At 42.6% G+C, this 27,889-nt stretch overlaps 2 protein-coding genes and 2 long non-coding RNA genes across 8 annotated transcripts in view; all 4 read right to left on the bottom strand.

Annotated features, from left to right (window-relative positions):
- LOC132907698 (dipeptidase 1) overlaps positions 1 to 4,912 on the bottom strand; it is a 76,908-nt gene extending 71,996 nt beyond the window's left edge. The window contains exons 1-2 of one of the 5 annotated variants that reach the window (XM_060961046.1): positions 4,481 to 4,912; positions 1,557 to 3,688 (exon numbers count right to left, since the gene is read on the bottom strand). In XM_060961046.1, the coding sequence (XP_060817029.1) occupies positions 1,557 to 1,681 (125 nt within the window). In that variant the 5' untranslated portion in view covers positions 1,682 to 3,688; positions 4,481 to 4,912. The remainder of the gene's footprint in view (positions 1 to 1,556; positions 3,689 to 4,480) is intronic. The other 4 variants (XM_060961048.1, XM_060961049.1, XM_060961047.1 and 1 more) reach the window with 4 other exon arrangements.
- The window catches only part of LOC132907724 (uncharacterized), a 214,436-nt gene that overhangs the window by 98,651 nt on the left and 87,896 nt on the right, over positions 1 to 27,889 (bottom strand). The gene's annotated exons all lie outside the window — the stretch shown is intronic.
- Positions 13,475 to 27,889, bottom strand: part of LOC132907725 (uncharacterized) — a 35,773-nt gene continuing 21,358 nt past the window's right edge. Inside the window, exons 2-3 of the long non-coding RNA XR_009658254.1 lie at positions 14,939 to 15,050; positions 13,475 to 14,401 (exon numbers count right to left, since the gene is read on the bottom strand). This is a non-coding gene — a long non-coding RNA (uncharacterized LOC132907725). The remainder of the gene's footprint in view (positions 14,402 to 14,938; positions 15,051 to 27,889) is intronic.
- On the bottom strand, positions 19,502 to 22,615 carry LOC132907921 (histidine-rich glycoprotein-like). Its single transcript, XM_060961377.1, has 2 exons — positions 22,568 to 22,615; positions 19,502 to 21,728 (listed from the first exon to the last, which is right to left on the bottom strand). The coding sequence occupies exons 1-2, from the start codon at positions 22,613 to 22,615 to the stop codon at positions 19,941 to 19,943; spliced, it is 1,836 nt and encodes a 611-aa protein (XP_060817360.1). The 3' UTR covers positions 19,502 to 19,940.

The following is a 27,889-nucleotide window of genomic DNA, read 5'->3' as shown; positions in this document are numbered from 1 at the left end:
AGAAACGATTCGTTTCTGGAATCCAAGGAAAGTTTGGCCCTCCGTAGAGAGATGGAAAAGCAAGCGTTTTCGGACGATTCGACGCTCAATCGCAAATTGGACAGGACACACGGACGACGTTCCTTTCAAGCTTAATTCCGGTGTAATTAGAGGCATGCTTCGGCTATAGAATGTCGTCCATGCGCGTCGTTACGACGACATTGTTCTCCGTTGGCTATAAATTCGTACCTTGCGATGCTTCAATAGAACACTCGAGTTAACGATTACACTAGAGTTTTCAGTTATTCATTAAAATTTCAACAATTTTACGAGACGCACGCCAAAAATTCAAGTACCGAGGGCTGGAGAGGTGGAACGGGTCTCTGTAGATTCTACAGGCAACGTTAGCATCCCTAAACGCGAACTCGCCTATGTATACCTCGTTTTAAATTCCACTTGCAATCGTTTCGCTACGATCGAATCACGTTATTTCATGATATACAGGATAACTCAGGTATTCGCATATAACGGTGTTAGAATATTATAGAAATAAAAGGTAGAGAATGTTACATAAATCGTAGACTCATGTATGCTTTGTTAAAAACTCATAATTAGAACGCAGATGCTTGTGTAGATTCGCATTTCTACTTATTAATTTAATTAAGGAAATGAAATGTAGATAGATGTTTGTTTCGCTATACTTTAGACATTTTGTGTATTTTTCCATGTTCTATGCATTCTATACGTTTCTCGAATTTTTATATTTTCTATAAAGCCATAAATATTCGCAATTTAATTATAACAAAAATATGAAATGAGAACGAAGTGACATTTTATTCGATAAAGCATAAAAGCAGATTGGCGATGTTCAAGTTATTCCCGTTTTAAATTGTCGTCCATTCTTATAAATGGTTGACGTCTGTGACAAATTTAATTTATTACATCACGAACTTCTTATCGATTTCCTTTAATTTCACCGAATGCATTACAAATTCATTACATTAATCCTTCACGCGTACCAATTTTTGCCTCGTAATCAATTTTCTTCCGAATGATTAAACAATCGTTCTATTTAAAATAATCCACCATTTAGACATACATTACTAGTATACTTGGTTCTTGTTGAAATATCCATCGTTCAGATAAAATAATTAATAATCACGTACTACATAACGTTCACTATTCGCTATATTAAAAAGAAAGTCAGTTTAATTCCATATGTCGTATTTTAGTGATAACTATTTTGATAAAATCTATACTGACCTACATTTATGCGATTTTATTCTCCTCTTTTTATTTAGTACTACTTTCTAGTGAAACTTTGTGTAAACTCCTAAAAACCTACAGATTCCAAGCTTCGTCGTTCTCCCATTCTCCGTTAAATTGGTAAATCCCAAGATCGAACCTCACAATCCTCCAATCTTTATTTACAGAAACTAGCGTTGTTTTTCACGAAAAGCTGCCTGCATATCGTACAGAGCTGTCGATTTTAAATTGCGCCTCTCTCTCTCTTTCTTTATAGTAAAAAATTTATAGATCGTAAAATTGCAATCTTAAAGGAATTTCTTTTTACTCACCCGTCTATCAATGGCACGTCTCTGAGAATTCTGCGAGCTGCCGCGAGTCGATCTCCTGCGTGGGCAGCGAGCAAAATCCTCGTCAGTAGCTGACCAAGGACCATCACGCCCACCACCATCCTCATCCTCCTCCTCGCTGGACCCGCAGCTCTTCCTTACTAATGTCCTCATGCCATCACCGTCGGCTGACCGGCTCACCCGCAGGATATCCCTCCTAACAACGATTCTACAATTTCCCGTTTGTCGTGTTCGGCCCCTTTTCACTCGGACGTTACCGTTTTCTCACCCTTCTTATTCGTCACGATTCATTCTCACGGAACTCGTTGGTAGTAGAACGTAACTCTCAGCGAACACGATATTTCCAATCGTCCAGTTACAGATCCGAGAACGTCGTTTGAGTTCCGTTCTATTATCGTCGCACTAAGCTTTTACTACAGCGTTCTTGACAGTTGCAGATCATAAGGTCTTTTTCTTCTTAAATTTCTGCTTATCCTCTGGACATTCTCGTTCGTACATCTTTGTAGATTCCTGTGGGTTATCGTTCGGTTAACAAACTTTTTTAGCGAGTCTTTTGTTGGTTCAACTGCGCGGTCGTTGCTGATAAACTTTTTACGTCACCGTTATTTAACTTTGTTCCCAGTACTCGATACTTCAGTTAAAAAAGTTCCACGAATCGTTTATTCTGCTTCTTTCTCTGCTCGCATTTCTGGCGGCGTTTTAGCATTGTCTTTTTTTTTATACAACCACCAGCGCACTGTCCTCTTCTTATCTTTACGCCCGCTCGCCACAGGATGCGCGTCGACTGCTTTTAATTTCCCCGCAGTGGCGTGGCCCCGATAGGAATGCACTTTTTAACGAAAAGTTTCAACCCGTGGTTCAACGATGATGCGCGTTTATCGAATTTTCTTTACTTAACTGACCACCTCGTTCCATCGGCATCTCGAATCTTTACATAAAGATCTCGAAAATCATGGCCAATTTCATCCTTTCACAGACATTCAACCACCAATTTTCCTTCCTATAATCGTCACACCGAATTACCTTTCGAAGCTCGTCCCCATCGATCGGCTCAGTTCTTCTTGGTCCTCGAGAGGTTATAAAGAGCTTGATGGAATCAGGTAACCGCCCTTTTGGAGGCTACAATTTGCACAGTGCCTGCTTCGACGACCAGATCCCGGCTTTTGGTCAGAATCTCGGCCTAGGGCGAGAATGTTGCGAGGAAATTGAACTGTTCCCGCGGAAACACTTGGCGGCGACTGTTTGCTAATTACGTTGAAGCACGTTGGGGACTCGAGGGTCTTGACTCTGTCCAAATTATTTGGCCTCGCGAATCCACGATGAGTATCTGCAGCTCGTTACTACGAACCACGCGACTCGCGATGATCTTCGTGATTTTATTCTTTAAAACACTGCCAGTCGTTGGCCGTTGTCGTCGAACGCCGCGTGATTACCATGAGTGCGCTAAAGGATGAAAATTAATTAGCAGCGTGAAAAGGTGGACAGGCAAGGCAGAGGCGAAACGTACGGCCGGCTGGTGGAGCAGGTCGAGCGTGAAAAACTCGTTTTGCTCGATCGTTTCCTTTTTGGGAATTGGGTGGAACCGGTGTTCCGGGACGGTACGGTGATGTACGATCCGTGTCCCTTTAACGTTGTCGGATCGAACCACGCTCCCGTGCGGTCTTTTTCATTTGCGACCGCCGCGCGGTCATCTGCACGCACTGGTGATACTTCATGATCGTCGACGGTATCGCGGTCCACTGTCACAGACCTCGATCGTAAATCTGTCCCAATTAATTCGGTACTCGATTAAGTCTCGCGATTAATTACGCAATCTCCGAGCTAGGGGAGGATGGTTTCCTCCTGTTTGCGTGTTGCACTATCTCTCTCTCTCTCCCTCCTTCTCTCTTTCTCTCTCACTCTCTCTCTCCTTCTCCCTCTATCTCGATCAGGCCGCCTATCTTTCTGGTTCAGCCAACACCAGTAGCGAATGATGGATCGTCCAATCCGACGCGGATACCTTTTTTCCAGTCTCTTTGATTGCGTCCGCGTGCACGATCTTCTCTCTCATGAGGTTTTCCACGCGACCGAACCAACGATCGTTCCGCAGAGGCTTCCAGTCGAACGATGCATTACTGCAATCCGAGGATGGAAAAAAAGAGTTGAGAGTCGAAACACGCGAGGATTTTATCGTTTGACGCTTTTGAAATTTTGTCACTCACTCTGCCTCTCTCTCTCACACACACACTTTCTCTCTCTCTCTTACGCTCGCTCTACTCGTTGATTCGTTGATTCTGAAGGAACCTAATCGCTCTCAAAGGCAATTATCCCGTAGCCGCGTTCTTTCGTACGGTGTTACAGCGTATAAATCCGATTAACAATTGAACGGCTTGGAGGAACGCGATGGAAACAGGCGACGCCGCTTGCAACGAGGCCGTTAACGTCGACTGCGACTAATGAGTTAGCCTGTTCATAATTATCGGCATACATGGTCGTATAGTTTCGTAACCGGTTATCAGCGTGATACACGATATTTATCTGTATGACAGGTGATTAATTAGCGCTAACGGCGTTAACGATCACGCCCTTTGATCCTCCTTCATAAGGTGACCAATGATCTCGTGACTCGTCTAGCTTCCCAAGATTTATCCTTTGCCGTGAATTTTTAAATATTCGCACGCGAGATCACTCTGCTTTGCGATTTACAAAACGACCGAAATGCAGTCGATGAAACTACGAAGCTTCCCCGATCACAATTTCAATTAACGGTCGTTCTACTTCAATTGCTAATCGGAAGCATTTTCTCGTTAATTTCCGATTAGTTCTTCGTCGCGCGTGAACCACTTGCAATGGAGCATCATCGTTCGAGCGGAGAACAAGCGTGGCTCATAAAAATTTCGCGGCCAACAATGCTCGCTATTGCGTACCGTGTAAAATTACTGGTAGCAGAGAAAGAGAAAGAGGGAGAAAGAGAGATAAAGAGAAGTACAAAAATTCACGTTGCGGCGAAAGCGTGTGTGAAAGTTCTGCGGAAAACTTGTTCGCGAAACTTTGGACCGCAATCGGAAACGGAAGTTTCGCCGCGTAAATCGTTGGGAAAACGGAAGCACGGACAGTACCGGTGCAAGATCGAAACTTTCACTGGAGAACCTTTTGTTTCCGGTGCGCGTCGCGTCGCTGATCCTCTTGCAAGGGGTCTGTGAGAGGGTGTTAGCACGGCGTCCAAGTCACGCGGCCCCGATCACTGGTTGTTCGCGGTCCGGAGTTGAAGACCCGACTGATGGAAACGTACGCAGAAACTCGGTATAGCCGAGGGCGCAGGCGCTCCCGTACCTCTCTACGATCGTCCTCTCTTCCATTGAGATCCGCTCCCCTATCTCTCTGCCTTCTCTTCCGGAACCCGCTATCCCCTTCGACACTTCGTATTCCGATCCCACGTATTCCTCTGTTTGCCGGCCGTCTGCATATAGGCACATCGGTCGACGAACGCGCGATCTGCCAAGCTTTTTCGAAGCGTTTCTAGCCGGAGCATTCTTTTAAGTATACTCTCATTCGTAAGTATTACGACACCTGCTGATCTCGTACGAAACGCGACTGTTGCGTCGCGAATCCTCGCACGAGCAGCTCGTTATTCGCAGCTTTCGACGTAGCAGAAAGGGAAGAGCGAACTGTACGATTGCTAAAGAACTTTGTTGTGTAATTATAACGCGCGATCTGCCAAGCTTTTTCGAAGCGTTTCTAGTCGGAGCTTTCTTTTAAGTATACTCTCGTTCGTAACTATTAGGACACCTGCTGATCTCGTACGAAACGCGACTGTTGCGTCGCGAATCCTCGCACGAGCAGCTCGTTATTCGCAGCTTTCGATGTAGCAGAAAGGGAAGAGCGAACTGTACGATTGCTAAAGAACTTTGTTGTGTAATTATAACGCGCGATCTGGCATGCTTTTTTGACTAGGTTTCAGCCTTCGTTCGTCCTTTTGCGTACGATTCCGCTTACAAGCGTTAGGACAGCTGCTGATTTCATACGGAACGCGACTTGTTGTATAAATCCTCGCACGAGCAGCTCGTTATTCGCTGCTTTTGATGTAGCAGGAAGGAAAGAGTGGACTGTGTGATTACTAAAGAAGTTTGTTTCGTGACGGAGCGAGTACAACACGAGATTATGCGAATTATGTATTCAAGTTTTCACAAGTGTCCTAATCCTAATACTGCAAATGCACATGTGTGTATTTTGGCAACAAGAATTCGGGAGGAAAGCAGACGGCGTCACGGTTACGCCGATTTAGATATTCTTTGTGCGATCCCACCAGCGACCAACAGCCAGTCACTGCTTTACAGCCCCGTAAAGAGGATCGCGCCGCCTTGATTCCTTTTTTACGGCTTAGCCCACGATATGCGACCGACTTTTCGGCGAATTGTTTCACAGACGAAGGGTTCCGTGGTCGATCTTCTCCGCTGCTTTATTTTTGGTTTTATGGCAGGCTGATCCACGGAAGTTGATGCTTGTCGATGATTCTGTCGGAGAGAATATTCATTAATGCTAGACTTTGGTTGGTGTAATAAAAAAACTTCATTTTTGTCGCCCTCTTTTATCGATTGAACTTGAACACAGGATGCTTTATTAGTATTGTAGGCGGGTTATAATGACGTAGAATATATGTATATAGAACAAGGCACGAAAGTATTTGATCACTTAACGTGGAAAACTTTTATGGATGGGTGCTACACAAAAGTTCGTGTAACTTCGTTAACACTGTAACGCGACAGGACTGTTACGGTTACCTTGGTATAGTTTGAAACAAACTGGCAAAGGTATAACGAACTACATAAGGGTTGCGGAATATTTACTGCAAAATATTCATTTTGTAAAAGTCACACAAATATTTGATACACTACGAATATACTGAATTTATTTCTTTACAACGTGTTTTCAAATCGTACGCTACGCGATACGATTATTTATATTCAGAATAATGGGAAATAAATACCAGATATAAGATTTAAATTAACTATTAAATACCAAGTCAAGATTAGATTTTCAAGAATTAACCTTTGAAGCTAAAGGATAATCTCGCTTTCTCATTACTCTTGTTTCTCTTTTAATCTGAGACTAGAGACTTTGTTGACACATAGGAAACCCTGAAAATCAATAGCCATGGTGTTTACACGGGATGAATCTAATTTCTTCAGAAGTATACGGATGCACCTGACGAGTAGGATACACTTTTTCAGTCATCGCGTCGCTTCTATCAAGTTACTGCTTATTCCGTTAGCCTGGTTTAACCCTTCCCTGGCCTATTCCTCTCTGTTTCCTCCTCTCTGCTCCTTTCACGCGCTGCCAGTCAGCAGGACGTTCATTCGTCTCACGGTCGGTCCGATGCAAATTTTGAAAAGGTGTCGCGACCATAAATCAGTTTAACGTGTATGTATCCGCATTTGCCTGGCTGTGAAGGCTCGTGTATTCCGCGTTGTCGTCGCCTGCCTTCCGCTATTACACGACACTCAGGAAACTGGAAAACTCGATTCGCTTCACGATCACGACTTAATTAACAAAATTACGATGTTTCGGCTAAGAGCTTCGCTTATCGCGTAACACGCGCAATAATACGCGTCGATCAATCACCCCTTGTACATGTTCGTTCCGGTTTCGTGGGTCAATTCCTCGCCGATCGGAAGCTCCTTTCGAAAATTCATAATTAATCCCATCAATGTCACAAGGTCGGTTCCACTAGCTGTGAAATACCATCGTCCCCGGGGAATATGAATTTCAAATGGGCTATAGAGGCCCGGTTACCGGGATTCGATCGTTATTTCGAAGCTGGCCCCACGAATTTATCGAAAATCATTAAAAAGCCGAAAGTAGAACGCCGTGTCGAGGGGCCGAACAGAAAAATTCACGCTGCAGATTTTCCCTTTTTTCCCCGTTGTCCGGCTATCTGGCTGCTTGGTCGCGATTCCGAGTGTAATTACCGGTACGACGTGGAATAATTATTATCGCGTGGTGTTAACGAGGAGAAGCGGCTCTAGTCCGCGCGTGGAAAACGCTGGTCTAGTCGGAAATGCTCGTCGTATAAATGCACGTGTAAAATCGCATCCACCGTGATGATCGTCTGTTTGTCCCAACGACGACGGTGACTCGATGATGAAACGAGGCTGCATACGAGATCACGCGCACCGGAAACGGCTGGTACTTTACGTTTCCCGAATCGTCGGTTTTTTCCTCGGCTCATGGTCAATTTGGCGTGCTCGAGCAGATGCAATTTGCGCAGCGCAGTCTCGTCGAGACTGGCGATGATCCAACGAAACGACTCGCCCTGACGCGACGACACTCGATTATCGCTGGACGTGGCGTGAGAAGTATAAATGGCGCGCGTCTGAATAGGAAACGCAACATTGTAACACGAATAGGTTAGCCTGATACAGGGTATATCGCAATTTTCGATCGTGGGTTAGTAGCGTATAGTAGTTGGCGAAGGTATTCTAACGTTTCATCGTAGAAAATTTGTATTTTTATTACATATAATTATAATAAAATTTTGTTATTTAATTTTATTATATAACATACCTTGAAATTCATAATCTTGATAAATATCGTGAGATTGATATAAAATATCTGGAAGGAAAGAATGCTCCGACATAATAATAACTAGAGTGCAATTTTTTGTGCATTTATAGGAAATTTGAAAGGGAATTGCGCAAGACGCACACGATATACAAAAATATATATCCAAAATATATCCAAAGCATAGCGTTTTCTACAATACTTGGTAGTTCCGTTTCTTACTCGTGTCTTCAAAAATATGAATTTTCATAAAAGTTCACAGTGTAATCGTAACAGTTCCGTCTTCTTACAGTGCTGGTGTTTCAAAAAACTTCGTACAGCACGTAGAATATATTCGTAAAATTTCGTTCATTCGAAGACACGTGAAATATATTGTTCGAATACTTTCACGAGATATCGTATGGAATAACCAGAATTCATCGAGTAAAAAAGGACGAACGATAGAATAATCGAGCAGCTGGTATCGTTCACGCAATTCCGATACGACCCGAATGGCGCGTATTTTCGTATCTTCGATTTTGACACAATGTTGCTGGCTAAATGATCGAAACGTAGTTACCGGATTCGTTGCAGGGAATTTCGGCATTTTTTGGTGTGTGTGTTGGGAATGTTATCGTAGTATCGATTCGGACTTCGTTTCGCGCGACGGATCAGGGATGTAAAAACGATATAAAAAAAGTTTCATGCAAATACCGATCCTGTTCGACTGCACGTCCCGATCGTAGTTATATTCGCGTACCGCGAATTACAGGTCGTTCGAAGTAGAAACAGTCACAAACTATGCGCGACTATGTACATAGTGCTCTTCTAATAATAATTACATTAGCCTGGTGAGATTGTTCTGAGAACGTTTCTAGTCATCGGACCGCTGTTAGCTGAAAGTTGAAGCTAGTTATCCTGGTCAAGTTTGTAGGAAACATCAGCGAAACGTAAATGCTGAATTGATATTTTTCTACGCGAAACATTCGCCTGAACGGGAGATTGAAACATCTGCGCCAGCAAATTCGACCTAAACGATATTGCATTGTGCTATATTAAACAACGTGCATTTATCGAGAAGAAAAACGCTAGGAAGATGAACAAAGCCGAGCATTCGCAAATCTACTGTTCGACACAAATCTACTGCCACGTGTCAGACGTACGTGAACGTAATTAGAATTTGCGAAATCGGAGCAAGTCGTCGACGCGTATTTCTGATCAAATCGATTTTTCCCTGAAACGATCGGGTTCTAAATTTTCTCCATTATATGTATACGTATATAGCGATCTCGTAAATTATTTTTGCTTTCAAACTTCTCTTCTGAAATTCACGTTTAAAAAAGAGGCAAGAGACGTATAAGCGTGTTTGACGTGCTCGATCGTGTTTATCGATTAATATAGCTAATTACGATATCCGTATACGCCCGATAAAAATACGTACGATTTCGCAATAAAATTATGGGGTGCAGAGTGAAGTTAATTTATCCGGTGGTAACGATGATCGGTCGTCGCGTGACTGACACGCCCTTTGGTGTTGCAGAGCGTGGCGTCGCGACGAGATTTAGATGTTCCCAGAACGGACGTAACGGCGTTCCACCTTCAAGATTGCGTCCACGAGGGAGAATAGCGAGGGCAGCGTAATAACGACAACATCAGGCCACGTTAACGCGATAAAAAAACTCGCCGTGCCGGTCCGGATTGCTCGCTTTAGGCATGCAATTTTATCCGGCGGAAATTACCAGGTAGACGGTGGTTTACAGTTTTGAGGAAACGCTGGTTCGCGTGACGCTACTCTCTAATCTTCGTTGGATAAATTGAAAATCATATCCGCTGGTTTAAGCTTGGATCTGCGTTTGGATTTGGGTTACGTTTGGTCGGATCAAATATTTCCGTCAGAAGAATCCACCGGTGTCGGAGCATCCTTATTTTTCGATCAATTTTTCGAGCACGTTTCGAAAAGTGTGACAGCGTCGGGAGCAGCAGCATCGACGCCATTGTATCCTAAACAAAGTAGTCGCGCGAATATCCAGGTGAAAAACCGTTACCAGCATCGTGTTGCAGAGGTGTTCCGGGAGTTGGCGAATTCGGCGGGAGCGATTGAACGACGCGACGTATCGTTTAAACTGCGTCCACGCCCAAAGTGGTGATCTCAGCGTAATAACGATATCAGCCACGTTATGCGATACCAACCATTAGCTTCATCGATTCAATATCGATTTTATCGACCTATCCGTGGCAGTTAGAGAATATTTGGCGGATTCGCTTCGGGCGATGCTTCTGATCGTAATCGAAAATTCTTGGCTTGAATGATTTTTCAGCCTTCTACGGTTCGTTCTCCGTGCCCTTTCTCTTTCGTTAAATTATTCGTCCTCTGGTTTCTGGCGAACGCCGTACGCTCGTGCAATAATTATTCTTTCGTTAGCCAGTAGCTTGCTGTTGTCGCTGAATTTTCTTCTTACCAACAATGCGTGATATCGAAACGGTTCACCGATAACATTGTGTATGTTTTTCTTGACACGCGAAGCTTTAGCAGGCAAGTGAACGAGCCGTTGACTGACGTTATTTGAATCTCTAGAGGCAAATCCGCTGGATGGAAAATCGAACGCAGATCTCTCTCTCTCTCTCTCTCTCTCTCTCTACGTTCGTCTGTATCTTTGACTCTATCTTACGTTCTCTGTAGGGTGACCGGAACATGAAGGGAGATCGTAGGGCAGGACGCGTGGCGATACGATTATTTATCCGGTCTCGGATCGCGAAACGAGAAGACAGGAGGCGTGGCGCGTCTACAAACACGCGACAGTACAATGCACGCGCGTGTGTGTCGTTGCAGGTGCCAGATTGCGTCTGTGGCAGGGTCGACGCGCCGCACCTGTGAGAAATTACCCCAAAGCACGCAGCCTGTTCCTCAAGTACCTGTCTAAGCTCCTATACACGTAACCTTGTGTACAAGACGTGGAATAGCTACGCTACGAGCCTCGTGCAAGCTATGCAAACCTTGAAACAGGATCCTTGGTATTTTCCTTGAAGTGGTTGGCTACGCTTGCGAGTGGACCTTTAGCCTTCAAAAGGGAAGCGAGACTGGCCGAGCGACCTGGCGACATCGACAAAGACGGAGAATTGTCGTAGAAAGCGTAAGAAAGAGAAAGTAAACATATATATCACGAGCGAGACGAGCCGGAAGAGAATGAAACTACCGGCGATCGATTATCGATAAATACTTGCTGGATTCCTGCCGATGGTCCGTTGTTACAAGCGTAAAAAAGCCTGGGGAAGATTTTCAGGGTCGGCTCGTGCACGCGTGCGTCAGTCGATCGCGCAAGTTGAACGCGCCTATTGGCCGAATTTCTTGGCACGGGATTAACGTGCTTAAAAAGGAAGCGTGATTTATCGAAAAGAAAGAGGAGGCACAGACGCGCACGAATAAAACGCATACAAGGAAGCACGAGTACCAAGGGACTCGTAGTTACCATCGAGTTATATTTCTTCTTCTTCGTAACGCGTAAAGAATCCGCTAGATACCGAGAGTAATTTGTTTACGATTGCACCAAGAGGGTAATTTTCCTTTTGCCGGAACTGCATTCCCCGAAAGAACGATGGAAAAAAGATTTGTGTAACCGGTAGAGATCGTTTGCCGGTGAAGTATTTATCAAACTGCGGTCCGAAAGAAAGTAACCTTTCTCTTCGTCTAGGTCTTTCTTTCTATCAACGCTTTTGCCTTTCCCGCGGCGACGTTTCTTTTTGTTCGTCCGCTCTAGCGACCGCTCGACGACTGAATAACAGTCCCTCAGGCACGATAAAAGGGTTCTTAATTGTTAGATATTATGGCCGCATTTCGGTTTTTGTTTCTCATTCACGAGGAGTACAGCTTTAGCTTGGCCTGTTTTTTCTGGTTCGTGCCGGCACGGCGCACAGGACCCGGCGGGAAGTTTTTAAGCTTGGAATTTAAAACACACGGAATATATTAAATCGTACGGCTATTAAAAGTGCCCGAGTGCTTCTCGTTCTGTGGTTTTTTCATGAACATCATTATTATAAGTGGCTCGCTGTTGGCTAGGTCAACGACAGCCTCAAATGGCGTCTTGGTGGCTCTCCTCTCCTTTAATGGTTGCGTCGGTCGTTAGTTCAATAATGTCGACGATAAAAAAGAGCCTTGCTCACGGTATTTGCAAATGCATGCAGATTGACGTGATTTATCGAGTATCGTATCAAGAATAAGCCGAGCCACCGTAGATATGATCGCGAGAAGTGGGCGAGGAGCGGGACAGAGGCTGAGAATCCGGCTTAGACGTTAGTAACAAAGCTGTTTTTTCCCCGTGTCGTGGAAAAACGCCCAGTGAAATTCGTCCTGAGTAAAGTACGGAGAAAGTCCCGTTAGACACGGCTATAATCCGCCGAAAAACTTGTGTAATTCCGCTACGAGCGAATGACCGCCGCTGGCACTGCATCTCTCTAATTTCCAGTTTTTCTCTGGAAAGCCACCCTTGACATCGGGTTCAAGTTGGAAACTGGCTGTCTGTCGTTCGTTCAAGGACGCTCTGTCGTAGAAAAAGTCGGATAAAGGGAGAGAAAAGAGAATAATAAAACGGTGTGGCGGGTGGGAAATTGCAAATATATGCGCGCCGCGAAGAGCACCGGAAGAAGACCGACGACTTAAGCGTGCCATAGTTTGCCATTACTTGGCGAGATCGTTTCACCGTGGTTTATGCAATTAAAGTATTTGCCGACTGAATCGCTTGTCAACTCGCCAAGATGAGAAAAAAGGGAGTGCTTGAAACTTGACCATCACCGCTGGTTTGCACTCTCCTTATGCAACTATAGGAACCAAGCGCGCCTTCTTCACCGGTCTCATCCCTTCGGTTCAACTTTCTTCCGGCTTTCCTTCACTTTCTAGCAAACTTCGCCTCAAATTAATTTTGCAACTCTAACTTCTGCCGACTCTCGGATAGTACTCGCTTTCTCGACTCGATCGGCATCATCCATCGACCATTTCCGTCGAGTGCACGAGCTATCGCACGGCCTGTGTCGTGTAACGAGAAGCCCTTTCGTATTCGCTAAAGTATCATCAGGAAATGTAACAGAATAGCGAGAAGCGAACACGAGATACTCCTTGCTCGTTCTGTGTCGTTTGAAATTTTAATTCTAACAGATTAGATTGCCATGCAATAAGAGAAATTTCATTAATTTATCTCTGTCTGGTTGCGATTCTACGAGTCTCGACAGCTTTAAAGCGCATGTGAAGTATTTATCTTTTCTCACTTTCATCTCGTATCAATTATTAATAACGCAATTAAACCGTTGTATAACTATATATATTTTCTTTCCAGTACCGATGAATTTTATACGTTCGTACGATATTGTTATATTTTCCATTGTATTTGTTCTTTGGTCTTACGCAACTCACAAATGAATCCATAACGAGATTTTGATCAAACAAAGGATCGTATATTATACATATATACGAACATATAATAATCAATACATTATTTCTCCGTAATTTTTGTCGCATATTCCAGATTCTTATTTCGTTCATATTTTGCATTGTTCTAATCGATCAATCACTTTCGTAATAATTTCAGACACGTATCGCGTATTGGATGTGACCAGTAATACTCGTAAATGGTAGTGCATTTTATCACGCGAGCTCTTGCGGCAAGCGTCGTTTCTTTTCATTTCCGATTCTCTTGCCGGCTAGAGCCTATCTCGCTTCTTTCGCCGATCTCCTTTATCTCTTTTTCTTACAGAGAAATGTGCACCGGCGTTTATTTCCGATTTCCTCGAGTGGCCAGCGCCGCGGTGCCACGACGTAATACGATTTCACGAGCGAACTCTTAAATTCAAATCACCGCGCGACAGATTTTTTCAAACCGGGCCGCCTCGTGCCTGAAAATGAATTTACTCTCGCGGAAACACTGCTCGTAGAAAGATAGCGACGGCCGGCGGAGAAGGGATAAAAGGGAACAGAGAGGAGGCAGCGCGAGAGGAACTTCCGGTAAGTTCCTTTTCGTGGCACAGATCCGATTTCCTGACTGCACTTTTTCCGCATCCCTTTCCTTTTCTTTTTTCTTTCTTCCTCGTCTCCGTTGGTCGCGGGTAAAAATTCTACAGCGGAGCAGGCTGCCACGTCGAACGTAACCCTTTGGAATTAGATCGGATGGTATCACCAGTCACCCCTATCTTCCACCCTTCCTTTTGCCACTTTTTTTTCTCTTTTCTCCTCTTTCTTCAATTTCACGCGTCTTCGCTCGCTTCCACATTTTCTCTTGTGATTTCATCAGACGCGCGGTTAGCAGGAACGCTAGCAGTGACGTCTCAAAAAAATGAAGAAGCACGTGTTTGGCTTCAATATCGAACAAAAGATGGATTTTGACAACGTAAGATCAATCGACAATGTACCGAAGTTGAAAAGTGGAAGATCTGACCTATCGTATACTTCTCCTATAATCTCTGTACGTCGAAGAAGAAACAGCGATATATTGGGTTGGCAACTAGGTGATTGCGGATTTTGTCATTAGCTGGTATTGACAAAATCCCCAATCACCTAGTTGCCAACCCAATAGAAACAAGTATTCTTCTTCTCGCGAACTAACTTTCTACTAAACATATGATTGTAATCAAATATCTTGTAGTTTCAATGCAGACCATAGAACGTTTCTATGATAAGTCGAAATACATTCGTGAGGCAATGTACTTGCATGGAATGGACTACGAGATACTCGGTAAGCTCTGAAGCTATACACGTATATGTATATGTATTTCGCAAAGGACCAAGACTCATAGTGTATTCCAGGGTGATTAACAGGGTTGCTCGCGATTAACAGTTGTCGAACATTTGCATGGAACGGTACTTGCAGACGTTTGTTAGTTTCGTGCCTTCATTTCTCTTCGTTGCCGCCCCATGTCCTGTTTTCTTTTTCACCTCCGTCTTGTCTCTTTGTTAACCATCCTAAAACATGGGCCCTATGGGAAGAAGAATGCTCCTTTCAGGTAGAGGCTCTTAAACCGTTGATAGCTTGTTGAATTATAGATGTAATGTATTTTCGTGAACGACCGTTTGTACGATATCTTGGCTGACTTACAGAAAACTCGTAACAACGATTCAGATTAATTCGTTCTGTAAATCTTTCTCGTGTCCAAAGTGTCCAATATTTCTATTCGGAGCGTAAACAATTTTTGCAGAGAATCGGATCGACATAAACTAAAATGGATTCGCGTCTTGTCGCTTGTTTCGTAACGATCGTTGGAGCGTGCTAGCGATTCCTGGATAAAAACGTGTGTATCCGGTGCACGCACAGCGACGCATTTTTCATCGTTTTACGACGACACGGGTTGTTAAATGTTTCGGTTATGCGGCTGCAGGCGCAATGGAGATGGCATCGCGTGCAAATCGTCCATCAGATTTTAACGAGGCGCCCTGCGGGAACAGAAATTGCGACGGTGATGAGCAAATACTCGATAAATATTCGACCAAAACTAATCGAGGTATCGTCAGGTAGGAGTCGTTTCGCACGAAGGTTCGAACGGAAAGAGACGGTGGAATCTGCGACTAACGGTGAGAAGGGAAGAAAAAAGGATAAAAATTCAGGAAAGAGATTCGACTTGGTAAATTGGTCGAACATAACGCGGCACTCGAACAATTCTCGAGTCTTCATTCGAGCCACGATTTACTCAACTCTCTCTCTCCCTCTCTCTCTCTCTCTCTCGGTGCCACAAAATCGGACGGATCCGGCTTATCTTCCGTGTTTCTATACTGTAAGGAAGCTCAAACCAGAGAAGGAACGTTGCTTGCTAGAATGCTTTTCTAGCGCCGGCCAATGCATGCTGATAAACCTGCCGGACCAATTTAAATCCCAAGATGGCGTCTGCGGCCATCAGCCTTTTTCTTTTCTTTCTATTCTTCCTTTTTGTTAACCTCCTCTCTTTTCCTCGTTTCTTTCCGCCTGGTTCCCAGGGATCTATCGCGACGAACGATTTATTAACCCATTTCGTCGGCAGACATCTCTAGTTTTGCGAATTTCCTTGGAAAATCGATGCCCTCCTCTGCTTCGCTTCGATCCTCTACATAGCTTCCTCTGCCCCCCCCCCTCCTCGCTCGCTCTCTTGGATGCCGAAAGGAACGTTCTTATAATTTTCTCAAAGATCGAGCAGACACGAATTCGTACGTGTTCGTTGAATTTCTCTTCGCCGCTCGTGCAAATAAGTGCGAAATGTCAGATATTTGAATTTCTAATTTCAAAAGAGTGCTTCTCTCTCTTCGTGAATTCCATAGTTTCTCGACGGATCGTTAGGTGTTCTTTAGGGCGATAGATTAACTCTATCTATGCCGCGCATTTATTTCCAGTGATAATATTATTGAAAACGGTTCTTTGAAATTAATAATAGTTATATAAGAATATTTCCCAATTTACTAGACAGTCTTTGCTTATTTTTCTACATTATTTGTTTAGAACAAAATAATATAAAACTGAAAATATTGTGCATCCATTGTTTCTTTATAAAACGAAAGAAACTTTTCGGACGACCTAATACCAAATAAGGTAGCCAGTAGCAGAGCCAAGAGAAACCAACACGCGCTGCAACAGAACGCATTGAAATTTTCCCAATGAAAATAGACGGTTCGATAGTAGAAATTGATTCGTGAAGGATATCGAATGTTGGCTGGAAAATTACACGGTGTCGCAATGAGACGACGTGACGGGACGCCGTGCGATCGCGAAAAGGAAGAGGACGGATATGGAAAATGATCTACGCGTCGAAATTACTTGGAGCCAGGCTTTTTGATTCTATACGGAATGTTTCCCTTTGTCTCGATGGAGGTCGCGAAACAAGATCAAACTCAGCCTCGAAATATTAGCGTTTTGCGCAGTGAACTCGTTCCCGATACAGCCACTAGTTCCGTGGAAAAGTTTTCCGCGTTTCCAACTGGCGTGTTTGCGTTTATCGTGCCCTTTGCCTACATCAACCATTTAGTTGAAATAATAATACGGTCTATAACAAAGTTGTAGAATTATTTAACCAACGGAAGATAAAACAAGAACCGAGAGGGACGGCCAATCGCCGACTTACTTTTTGTTATTATTTGAACGAAACTTTAGAGCCTCGTTAGCGAATAGTTGATCAAGATCTAATATACTCGGAGCATGATAGAACTTCAATTAACTGGCTCGTAACAATAGTTACTCTTGTCAAATGTTTCAGTCTTTTTATGTAATGTAAATAGTATTCACACGACAAGAGTCATCTTTGTTATTCTGTAGCTCTTCAATTATCAGAATCTCGAGTACGAGAACGATCGATTATCATCGAAACGTGGTTCGTAAGAAAGTTCGGGAAATAGGAATAAAAAGTTGAAAGAAAAATATTCGCATATTTATTTGAAAACTTTCTGCTTCTACCTGATATTAATATTTATAAAATAGTCGAGGATAAATGATCTTTCACACGAAACCAAAATTGCTTTGTGTGTCGAGAAATTCCGTTGGTCGAACAATATGTGTGATAGTAATTAAGGTTCTATTATGGCGTTAGAATTTTTGTATTCTTTTAGTGACTCGCAGATAGTGTTAAAGTTATATAATCTATTTTAAATCTAAATAGTTTTCTTCTCCGCTGACCCGTAATATTTTGCTTTAATCAATGGAAATTAATTGATAATATTATGCTGAAAGAATTACTATGATAATCAACCGAGTACGACTTTCTCCTGTCATCTTATGTGTGTTTAACGGATCTGAAAGTTTAACGGAGCATAATATTACTTGTTATCCCCGCAGATTAATCATGTCGTCACGAACTAGAGGTTTGCGAATGAAAGTCGAGTGAAGCATGGCAAGGTTTTCTTAGGAAACGATCTCGACGTCTTCGTTCTTATCGTCTCGTTAGCGAATCCTTACGTTTCATTTATCCCTTTTTTATATAACTTCAGTTGGATAATTTGTCGGAGATTGCTTCCAATGATCTCCTCTGTATTTTTCTTCGCTTTTCGAAGTTCTTTGTGTTCCACACTGCCATTCATTCTATAACGATGAACTATATGAAACGTGCGAGAGAAAAGCTTGCAAGTACGCCAGAATAAATCAGATATGATGCTTTAGAATCATCGTAGAACGCGAGAATGAATGAAAATCGATAAGTAGGATTATCAGAAGTATGTAGGAATGTGCAATCGGAAAAATCTTCGTATATCTTGTAAAAGATTAATTTTAATTCCTCGCTTGGATGTATATTTAATACGCGATGGATTAAACGATAATAGCTGTTTTATAGTAAAACACATGATCCTACAAAAATGCCCGAAAAGATAAGAGAAAGAAAAATTGGTTTGTACCAACTGTAAACTGTGTTAATATTTTCTAAGAACTTTAGTTTACGTTTAATTTGGCTCTTAATTGATGTTCTCCTCAAAGAAGACACTAGCTGTACGATGAAGTTTTCCCAAATTTTATTTTAATAAAAATAGTTTTGTTATAAGATGCACGAGGGAATTTCGTGACTGACGATATGAGTATGTGACATGTGTTCTAGAGTGAGGGTTTCAGGAAACTCACAAAGGAATAGTTTCTATATTCCGCATATAGGAAGATTCTTCCGATCGTCTAAAGGGACTCCACCGGTGTTCGTGGAATATCAGTTCATTATTTCAGGATCGAGAATTCCTTCGACGGTAGAAAATAATTTTCTTTTCTTCAAGAATTGATTATAGATTTCTTCCGATAATTTAAAAAATATAAAAATTTATCCAAGTTACGTATAGATCTCGAAAGTAACTTATTGGTTATAAAGCAGTCCGGATGAAGCCTCATAGAAAGATTGCTAGAAAGAAAGCCTCATACAAATAAAATAAAAATAAAATATACGTTATCTAATAATTTACGTTCATCTTCATCAAAATCCTGTTTCTATTCTTGACGGTCTTCTATCTATTTTCGCTCGCCGGCGAGGAGTTTTATCGATGTTCCAAACTTAGGTCTCGGGATTATACTGGCTGCGTAAGTTGTTTAAATCTGTAAATCACTGAAGAGACGACGGCGGATTGTTTCAGCGTATTACATCGGATTACGAATTTGTTTCGAACTCGTTGAAAAGCGTTCGACGTTGTTCCCATAGCCAAGTTTCTTCGGCGATATCTCGTTTTTGTAATTATTTATTCTATAGTGGGAAGTTAACTGCGCTCTAGTCGGTCGCTAGAATTTCGGACATTTCATTAAGTCGAAGCTTCCACGTCGATTTCTCGCTTTATTTCCCCCGTGATTTCTCGGCGAAAGGACGGCAAAGATATCTGCTTGTAGGCGAACGTTCGAGCATCTTGAGACCGAAGTTTAAACGTTATTGCAGTTCGAGAACGAGGAACGGACTGTTGTTCCTATCGAACTTTCGCCTTTAAACCGGAAAAGAGCTTAATAAAAGGGACAAGGCAATCGTAAACTCGTGGAAACTTTGTATTTCAAAGGTGTCAACAAAGATATAACTGAGGCTAACAAGAAACATAGCGAACGTAGCAAAGTCGCTTTTAACGTTCAAACACAGAAGAAAAAGTATCTATGAAAGATTCTTAACTAACAATATCGTGGACGAATCATGCGTAATCTTTCGGGAATACTACTTAAATATCGAGTACAGTGGAACTTCGATCACGTTTGAATCCATGAGGAGAGAAACTACACAAGAGCGGTAATGTGGATTAATGTTAACAAATGTTTAGTTTATCGAAGTTGTTCTCTCTCGATTTAACACGTGTGATTTAAAAACAATCACACACACACACGCACTGAATTCATTAATTTAAAGGCTGATCAATCACTAGCAAAAATTTCATTCGAACGAACGAAGTTCCACTGTACCGCCATTCTTTTATGTTTGATCCTCGGTTGTCGTTTGTTCGGTAGTCTTCTCTATTTCCGTTTCCTTTTTAATCTTCAGAATATCCTCCACTTGCGGTGTTACTACGACCGTTTCGCTCTCTTCCGGAAATACATATTCTTCGTGATTCTGAGAAGCATCAAAAGCGTAATGTCCCAATCCTTTGTAATGTCCATGTTGCTCGAAAGCAGAGTGATGGTGGCCTTCGTCATGTTTGTGATGGCTATCGTGAAGATGTTTGTGATGATGATCGTCGAAATGTTTGTGATGTTCCTCGTGTGAATGTCCATGTTTGTGTTCATGGGATGCATGATGTTTGTGATGTTCGTGATGGTGATGTCCTTCGTGATGATCGTGGTGATGCTTATGGTCGTGTTCATGTTTATGTTCTTCTTTGTGTTCGTGACCGTGTTTGTGTTCTTCGTGATGATTATGCTTGTGGTCCTGATGGTGGGAATGATGATGATCTTCGTGATGTCCATGGTGATGTTCTTCCTTGTGACCATGTTTATGCTCGTGCCCGTGTTTATGGTGATGGTCCTCGTGATGACTATGCTTGTGATCCTCGTGATGTCCATGATGATGTTCTTCGTGATGGCTCTGCTTGTGTTCGTGTCCGTGTTTGTGATGATGATCCGAATGATGACCATGTTTATGTTCGTGTCCGTGTTTATGATGATGATCCTCGTGGTGGCCATGATGATGATCTTCGTGATGTCCATGTTTATGCTCGTGTCCATGATGATGCTTGTGTTCCTCCTTGTGGCCGTGTTTATGGTGTTCGTGATGATCGTGTCCATGGTGATGATGATGGTTCTCGGTCTCCTTGTGAGTATGATGATGGTGATGTTCATTAACGTGATGATGATCGTGGTGATGATGATGTTCGTTATGATGATGATGCTTATGATGATGGTGATGCTCGGCATGATGTTTGTGTTCCTCGTGATGTTCATGTTTCGAATGATGTTGGTGCCCATGGTGATGATGGTGTTCTCCATGATGTTTATGATCGTGACCATGCTTGTGTTCATGCTTATGACCATGTTCGTGTTTATGTTCGTGACCATGATGATGTTTATGATCAGAATGATGCTTGTGACCATGATGGTGATCGTGTCCATGATGATGATGGTGACCATGGTGATGTTTGTGGTCTTCATGATGTTTATGCTCAACGTGATGTTCATGTCCGTGTTTATGTTCGTGTTCACTGTGATGCTTGTGACCATGTTCGTGCTTATGTTTGGCATGATGATCGTGATGTGCGTGGTGTCCATGATGATGAGAATGATGATGTCCACCGTGATGGTTGTGACTATGGTAAAAAGAATGACCATCGAATCCGTGAGCTCGACGCGTAGAAACGACCTGTGGCGTCAGAAAACTGATATGCGACGCTTCAGCCGAAATTCGTGGTTCGATCACATGTTTTGCTGGTTCGTTGATCCGGGAAACGATGCTGGTCTTGGTGTTGGGGTCGAAAGTGGCTCGATGTAACGGCGAATGAGGCTGGCCGCTTAGGGGCAACGTTAGCGGTTGGAAATTGGCTCCCAGGTCGCCTAATTGCCGTTTTCGTGGATGTCTCTCAACGGCAGGTGACTGTGGGGTTGTTAGAGCGTTGTACAGCAGTAATGGACGAGATGGCTGTACTTGCCGCGGGAGCCTGACGGAATCGGGCAATTCTGCTCTGACTGTTGATAGTTGATCTCTTTGCGATGCTTTCAAATTTTCGCCAGTCGCCGCTGTCAGTGACAGAGCGATGGCTAGAAGCCACGCCTAAGGATAGAATACAAATTGAGAAAGAAAAGTACCAGACAGCTCGGTTTAAATGACAATTACCGAAAAATTCTAGCGAGATCGAAATCAAATATGCGACCTGATTTTTGTTTATAGTCTCTGATTATAAAAGTACAATCACACGCGGAAATTTCATTTCTCTAAGTAGAGTGTGTCTTATATACGTATGCACGTATTGTATTGTGGTATCATGGACGAAAGGCCTAAGAGATATCGGGTGGATCATAAACAATGTCGCGAGAAAGCCTAAGTGCCGATGGCTCATCGATGTATCGTCGATCATTCGATCGAATAGTTCCGCCTACGAGAAGAAAGGACTACGGGATTCTGGCCACGAACGATTGCGTAACACGTGCGTGACGGGACCATGAGAAAAGACAAAGGGCTGCTAAGGGAGAAAGACGAATTAACAGTCAGTGAGCGTTGAGAAGTCAGAGAGTGCGAATTGCATTGTCCAGAGAGTGTGGTCCGCGTGAGAGAGAGCGTTGGAACCATGGTGACGAGAGTTACAAATTAACTGTTTAGTTGTCTTAATTATAGTACGTTATTGCGTTTAGTTCATGTTAAATAACCATCGTTTCCTGTTTAACCAGCACCTATTTAGTCCATTTTAAGTAAACTAATAAATAAAGATCCTGCAGTATTATATTATAACCAATAAACTTTATAAATTGTCCTTGGATGTGCAAATTATTATTAAATACGGATATGGATAATGATGACGAATGGGTTGATTGCTAATTTTTCGAAAATCGTGTAGCCACAAGAGAGTTCATTATGATGCGCAGGCTACGGTATTTTCGCGCAGCTGACATTACCTTGGCTAACCGAAACAATAAAACATCGTCGGGTCTGGCGCGGGCCATTTTGGTCTGCTGCATGCTGGCTCGCAGCGCACATGCGAAACGGACACGTTCCGAGTGGAAAAACCGGAGATAATATCCAGTAAATCGTCGCTGGCTCGTTTTATCGCGCTTTGCTATTTCTTGTCGTGTAAATTTCTTCCTTTCGCGCGGTCCGAAAGGTAACAGAGGAGCTAAACGGTGAAGATAGAGACGGGTAAACGTCGAAGAAAGCACGGTTGAACTCGGTGACCAAGATGGTACACGGGCAGGAAATCGAATCTCGGTTTTGTGCCACCGAATTAGCGAGGTCAGCTATCCTCGAACGATCAGGAAATGGTAGGTTTTTAGCGCGAAACGAATGGATCTTCAGCGTCGCTCATTCTGTCTGTCTTCCTGTTTCTCTCTCTCTCTTTAGCGATGATTTATGCGATCCGTGGTACGTCCGCGAAAAAATTGAAGCCACCTCACGTTACGCGGGCAGGAATTTTAAATTAGCGTTCCGTCCTACGTTCAGCTTTATTTCGCGATGCGTGACCTGGACGCGATGAGAATGAATACAGCGAAACGACGCGAGTACAATCAGGAATTTTATTTCCGGCCTGCCAACGAATTCCAAACACGAGCGATACATTCGTTAAAAGATTCATCTATATATGTTCTGGCGCGATTTGAAAACTAGTTGCTGCCCCAAGTCAACCTACAGAGTTAATATTTCAAAAAGATACGACATTTTTGAAGTACGCGTGAACAACGAATAAAGTTTTGAACATCTCGTTGAGAGTCGGCTTATCAGCGACAGCAATAAGTCTTATTCAGAGATGCTGCCGTCGTTGCAGCGACGCTACTCAGGTATCAGCGTGTTCCGTCTGTTTTAATCTCTCGTTATGCTCGCAGACATCGAGCAGCGTAACGCGATGTTCGCGACATCTTGGTATATTCTTCTTGAAATGCAAACGCCTGCTTGCTGATTAACTCGGAATTTAATCAGCGACAACAGCATATAAACGATAGGATTAGTGGATCTCCCCATAGGAAATGAATAAGAAATGGCGCATTCTTAGCTTGAATAGCTAATGTTGTATGTCGTGTTGATTTTTTGTGTTGGCAACTTGCTTTAATAATCTCAATGTTAATATACATAAAATGTTAAAGAATTCAGATATTTCAATATGCTTTGGACATTTTTAAATTCATTTGAATTTCAAAAGTGAAATTACGCGATTATTATTGTAAAAGCGTATCTTATATTTGACGAGTTCTAAATATGTAAAACTCAGAATTTCAAGAATTTTCCGAGTGAAATCTACGAAGATATTTAAGGTACCTCGATAGCGCAGTTAACAAACAAAGTTTCTGACATACGAGCTAATAAGTCAGGGAAAATACTTATGTCAAGTCTAATAAGAGATTAACATAATAACAATAAGGGATGAACTTACCAACGTTGCCATTGTCTCCGTTATTTTGGCTATACAGCCAGAGAACAACTGGATACCGATGTTCTGTGACGCTGTACTTTTATACAGAGGAATTGGCAATCGATACTTTCTTCCGTACTAAGCACCAGTGTCGTTTACGACGGAATCTAATATTTTAATTGTCGTCATAATACGCGCCGAACCGCGACCGGGTCCGATCACTTGCGGCGGACTGTTGGCAATCATCGAATTTCATTCATAACCGTTCGATGTTCCTTATAGACGCTGTTTCCGGTACAATAAAAATTGAGGAAGCGGCGATACCAGCCGCTCCGATGAATCAAAATTGATGGATAGAAATATCGATCGATATTCCGCGCTGCTGTATAATCGTCGACCATTTTACGAGCAATCGAAATTGCGTAGGGAACTCGATCGTAACGCTGCTATGCGTATCATCGTAATTTTCTCTTTTAAATTCAGATTTATCGGTTTTCAAATAATCGCGCGATGAGAGTTACGATTCGTTCGATTGATTTCTTTTCGACCTTTTCATGCTCGGTTTAATCGAGCATCGTTGTACGCGTTTATGCCAATACGCGTAAAAAAATTGTGGTTTCAAAAGTAAAAGTTCAACGCGTGCTTAAAAAAAAAAAAAAAAAAAAAAAAAAAAAAAACGATTGAGAGAGAGAGAGAGAGAGGGAGAGAGGGAGAGAGCCGAATTTTCGCTTTCACACCTATTTTCCTGTCCGCCATCGCTGCTACCTCGTAAACACAGGCGTTCACCAGCGTTTAATGCGTAGCCGTGCATTCGACCAGAAACGAAGCAAACGACGCGTGTACCGAATTTAATTTATATATCTCATTATTTAATAGGATAAATGGGCTGATTTCTCTTCCTTGTTGCTTCCCCCGTTCAATGAATATTTAACGGGCCGTTTCGCTTGCTCAATTCTTTTTCGTTCGTCGGCCTGTCGATCGAACCGTTGCTTGTTTGTAGATAGACGAAATTACGCGATTAATTCCCGCGTACGCCAACTTTGCAAATATTTGTAGATCCGTGTAAAAGATACGGCTCTTGAGCCAAGTTATGGACCAATTAAACGCTGTAAACTTTAATATCGTATTTAATATTATCGCGGAGCTCTGCCAGAATTTGTGCTTGCTACGTTGCTACGATTGCGGAACATGGTTGGTAAGTCGTATTGATGAAACGCGGCTAAAGATAAACGGCGTCGATGTCGCCGCTTTTAGTGGCTCGTTGCGATACTACGCTCGCTAGTAAAATACTTATCCCAATCGCCGTAACAACGTCTTACGTGGTCGTGCTTTTCTGTCCTTGCTGTAATTTCGTCACTCAATTGCCTGAAATCTAGTTATCTCGAGGCCATTACCCCAGGTTACCTCTCGTTTCGCTGGGACCCTTATTTCTTGGTTGTTGCGCGACATTTTCTCGGGAAATCCCTGGAATCGCCTGTTAGTTGCGAAAAAACCCTCGGGAACATGACGAAAGACGAGTTGAAAAGATAATCGAGGAATTGTCGAGAATCGCATCCAAGATGCGAGAGAGAGTAAACTCGTCGATATTCGAACGTGGAAATCTTCCCGTTTAGGGTAATTCGATTTCATAAAAGGTCTCTGTGCGAAGAGTAACGTGTCGAGTATATAGAACAAAAATTTGCAGTTCGTTTCAACGATGACGTTGTCGACACGAATTGTAAATATCGTTTATGGCAAAAGAATTTTTGCTAACTACGTAAAATAGGGTGCATCTTATTGACTTCCATGAGCTCGAATTTCCGAGTAATTTCATCGATATATTTTCTGCTTTTGTTTCAAGGTACATGCATTTCACACATGTATTTCATTTATACATCGTATTGCTAAGGTTTGAGGCCATTTGGGTTAGCTTTGGATCGAAGATTTCCTTTTTGATAAGTAAACGATCTTTAGTTAGTTAGAAGCTGTATGTGTCTTAAATTCAAATTATTCGAACAATGTATTTCGTATAATGACGTTGTTCCAATAATTATCCGGAAAATCTTAAAGTTGCAATTCTAAAAGCGTGACATTGAAAATACTTTTACGCGTATCTGTAAAACGAAGTTCGAGTGGCGATTATTTTGTTAATTTTTTCATTTTCGCCGATAACGTGAAATGTAGGGAAATCAGCCGATTTCGTTATCTTGCCTAAATTTATCCGCGAATCACGATGTTCCTCGATTCTCCTGCGATTAAACGCGACACTCGAGCCGTTCGAACTTCGCCCTTTATCGTACGTTTACGCGATTTCTCAACGAATTTATGTTCTCACGTATCTTGGTTAAGAGGTATATATATGTATATATTTCTGGCTGGGACATTACGCGGTTACGAGACCACGTGGTGCGAACGAGTTTGCGAAAATGTCAAGGCAAAGTCGTCTCTCGAATATTCCAAGCGTGTTAGTTCAGAACAGTTCATCCGGATTAAGGGTGGATGTTTATGAATCGCAACAGAATTTCGTTCCTCCTATGTGTGCTCGCGCGTGAATAATGAACGACGATCGTCGTTATTTTAAATCGCGTGTTACCCACGCGAAGATTTTCCGATCGTTTTTTATTCGAAAAAATTGCCGGTCCAAGGTGAAATAATGAAAAGAGATGGAAAGAATTTAGCGAAACTGGGAAAGTTTAGCGTGGAAAACATCGACTCGTGATAGAGGAGAAAAATGAACGATGATTTATGAAATCGCCGGCCGAGGATGAAATAGCCTTTCCATCTCTACGTCATGTTCGATAAAGCACGCTCAATGAAGTGACAGAATAATCGTATTGTGTACGTACACGCGGCGACGATAAAATCCTGCTGTCGCTAACGCGCGCGCGACACGTGCCGTTTCACTATTGCCGACATCCAGAGCACGGTCCCTGGTATCGCTCTATGGCTTAATGAATATTTGAATCAATCATCGATCGCTATATTTGTCCGTATTGAACGTCCAAAGGAAAAGATCGAATTTGCTCATCTCTAAAGCCAGCTTCGTTGTGTATCGATTGCGTGAAATGAAAATTCGTGAAATTGAATTCCATGCAGTCGCAGAATTAAATACTCTGGATGCATTAACTAAAATTTCAGTCGATGTATTAACGAGTAACACCGCAATGTATGCTCTTTGCGTAACATTTCGATTTCGTAAAGAGATCAGGCGAATCTACTTATCTTTAAAATAAACTTGCGAACACGGCATAGTAATTTGTAAAACTGAATGTCACGTACATAATTTGAATCAACGTATCAGTGTATTAACGAAGTTCTCCATATGACGCGAGTCCTTCGCGTATCGGTTGATTTTTTTAAAAACACACAGCGAACCTACTTATTTGTAAAAACAAATTTTATCGTATACCTATCGATTATTCGGAATGGAAATTTCCGCAAGTTAATCCCACGCGATTCGAAATAACGCGTCATCGAGTTAACGAAGTTTTCGATGTTACTGTATCGTGTACATCACAACGTACATATATCACTTGCATATTGTTTAATTTTCTACTTCTAATTTCTATGGTTCAATCCCGGATTCCAAAAACCGAAATTCCCAAAACTAACTTCCACACGATCCGAATTAACGCATTACATGTATCAACGAAGTTTTTAATATCGTTACGTCGCGTGTACTTCGCGTACACGTATCTCCAACCACTTACCCGCTGGAAGTTACGAGAAACTTAGCGGAACTTTTAGTAGCGAAGCCTCGCGATTAGTGGTCGTAATATTTGTTCAATGTGTAGCCAGATAGCGGGTTCGATGCGGCGAGGGATGAGACGAACATAGACAACGGGGGTTGGGACAACAGGGGTGTTAGCGAAGGGAAGAAGCAGGATGGTACAGGCGA

Source organism: Bombus pascuorum, chromosome 6 (assembly GCF_905332965.1).
Source record: "Bombus pascuorum chromosome 6, iyBomPasc1.1, whole genome shotgun sequence".
In the NCBI taxonomy this organism is placed as follows: domain Eukaryota; kingdom Metazoa; phylum Arthropoda; class Insecta; order Hymenoptera; family Apidae; genus Bombus; species Bombus pascuorum.
The sequence above is the reverse complement of the archived record's forward strand: the minus strand, read 5'-3'. Positions and strand labels throughout refer to the sequence as shown.

Bases quoted from the DNA above. Each gene is read 5' to 3' on its own strand.
- LOC132907921 (XM_060961377.1), bottom strand. From the start codon at position 22,615: ATGGCCCGCGCCAGACCCGACGATGTTTTATTGTTTCGGTTAGCCAAG. The intron at 21,729-22,567 runs GTAATGTCAGCT...TTCTATCCTTAG, and splicing joins TATTGTTTCGGTTAGCCAAG to GCGTGGCTTCTAGCCATCGC.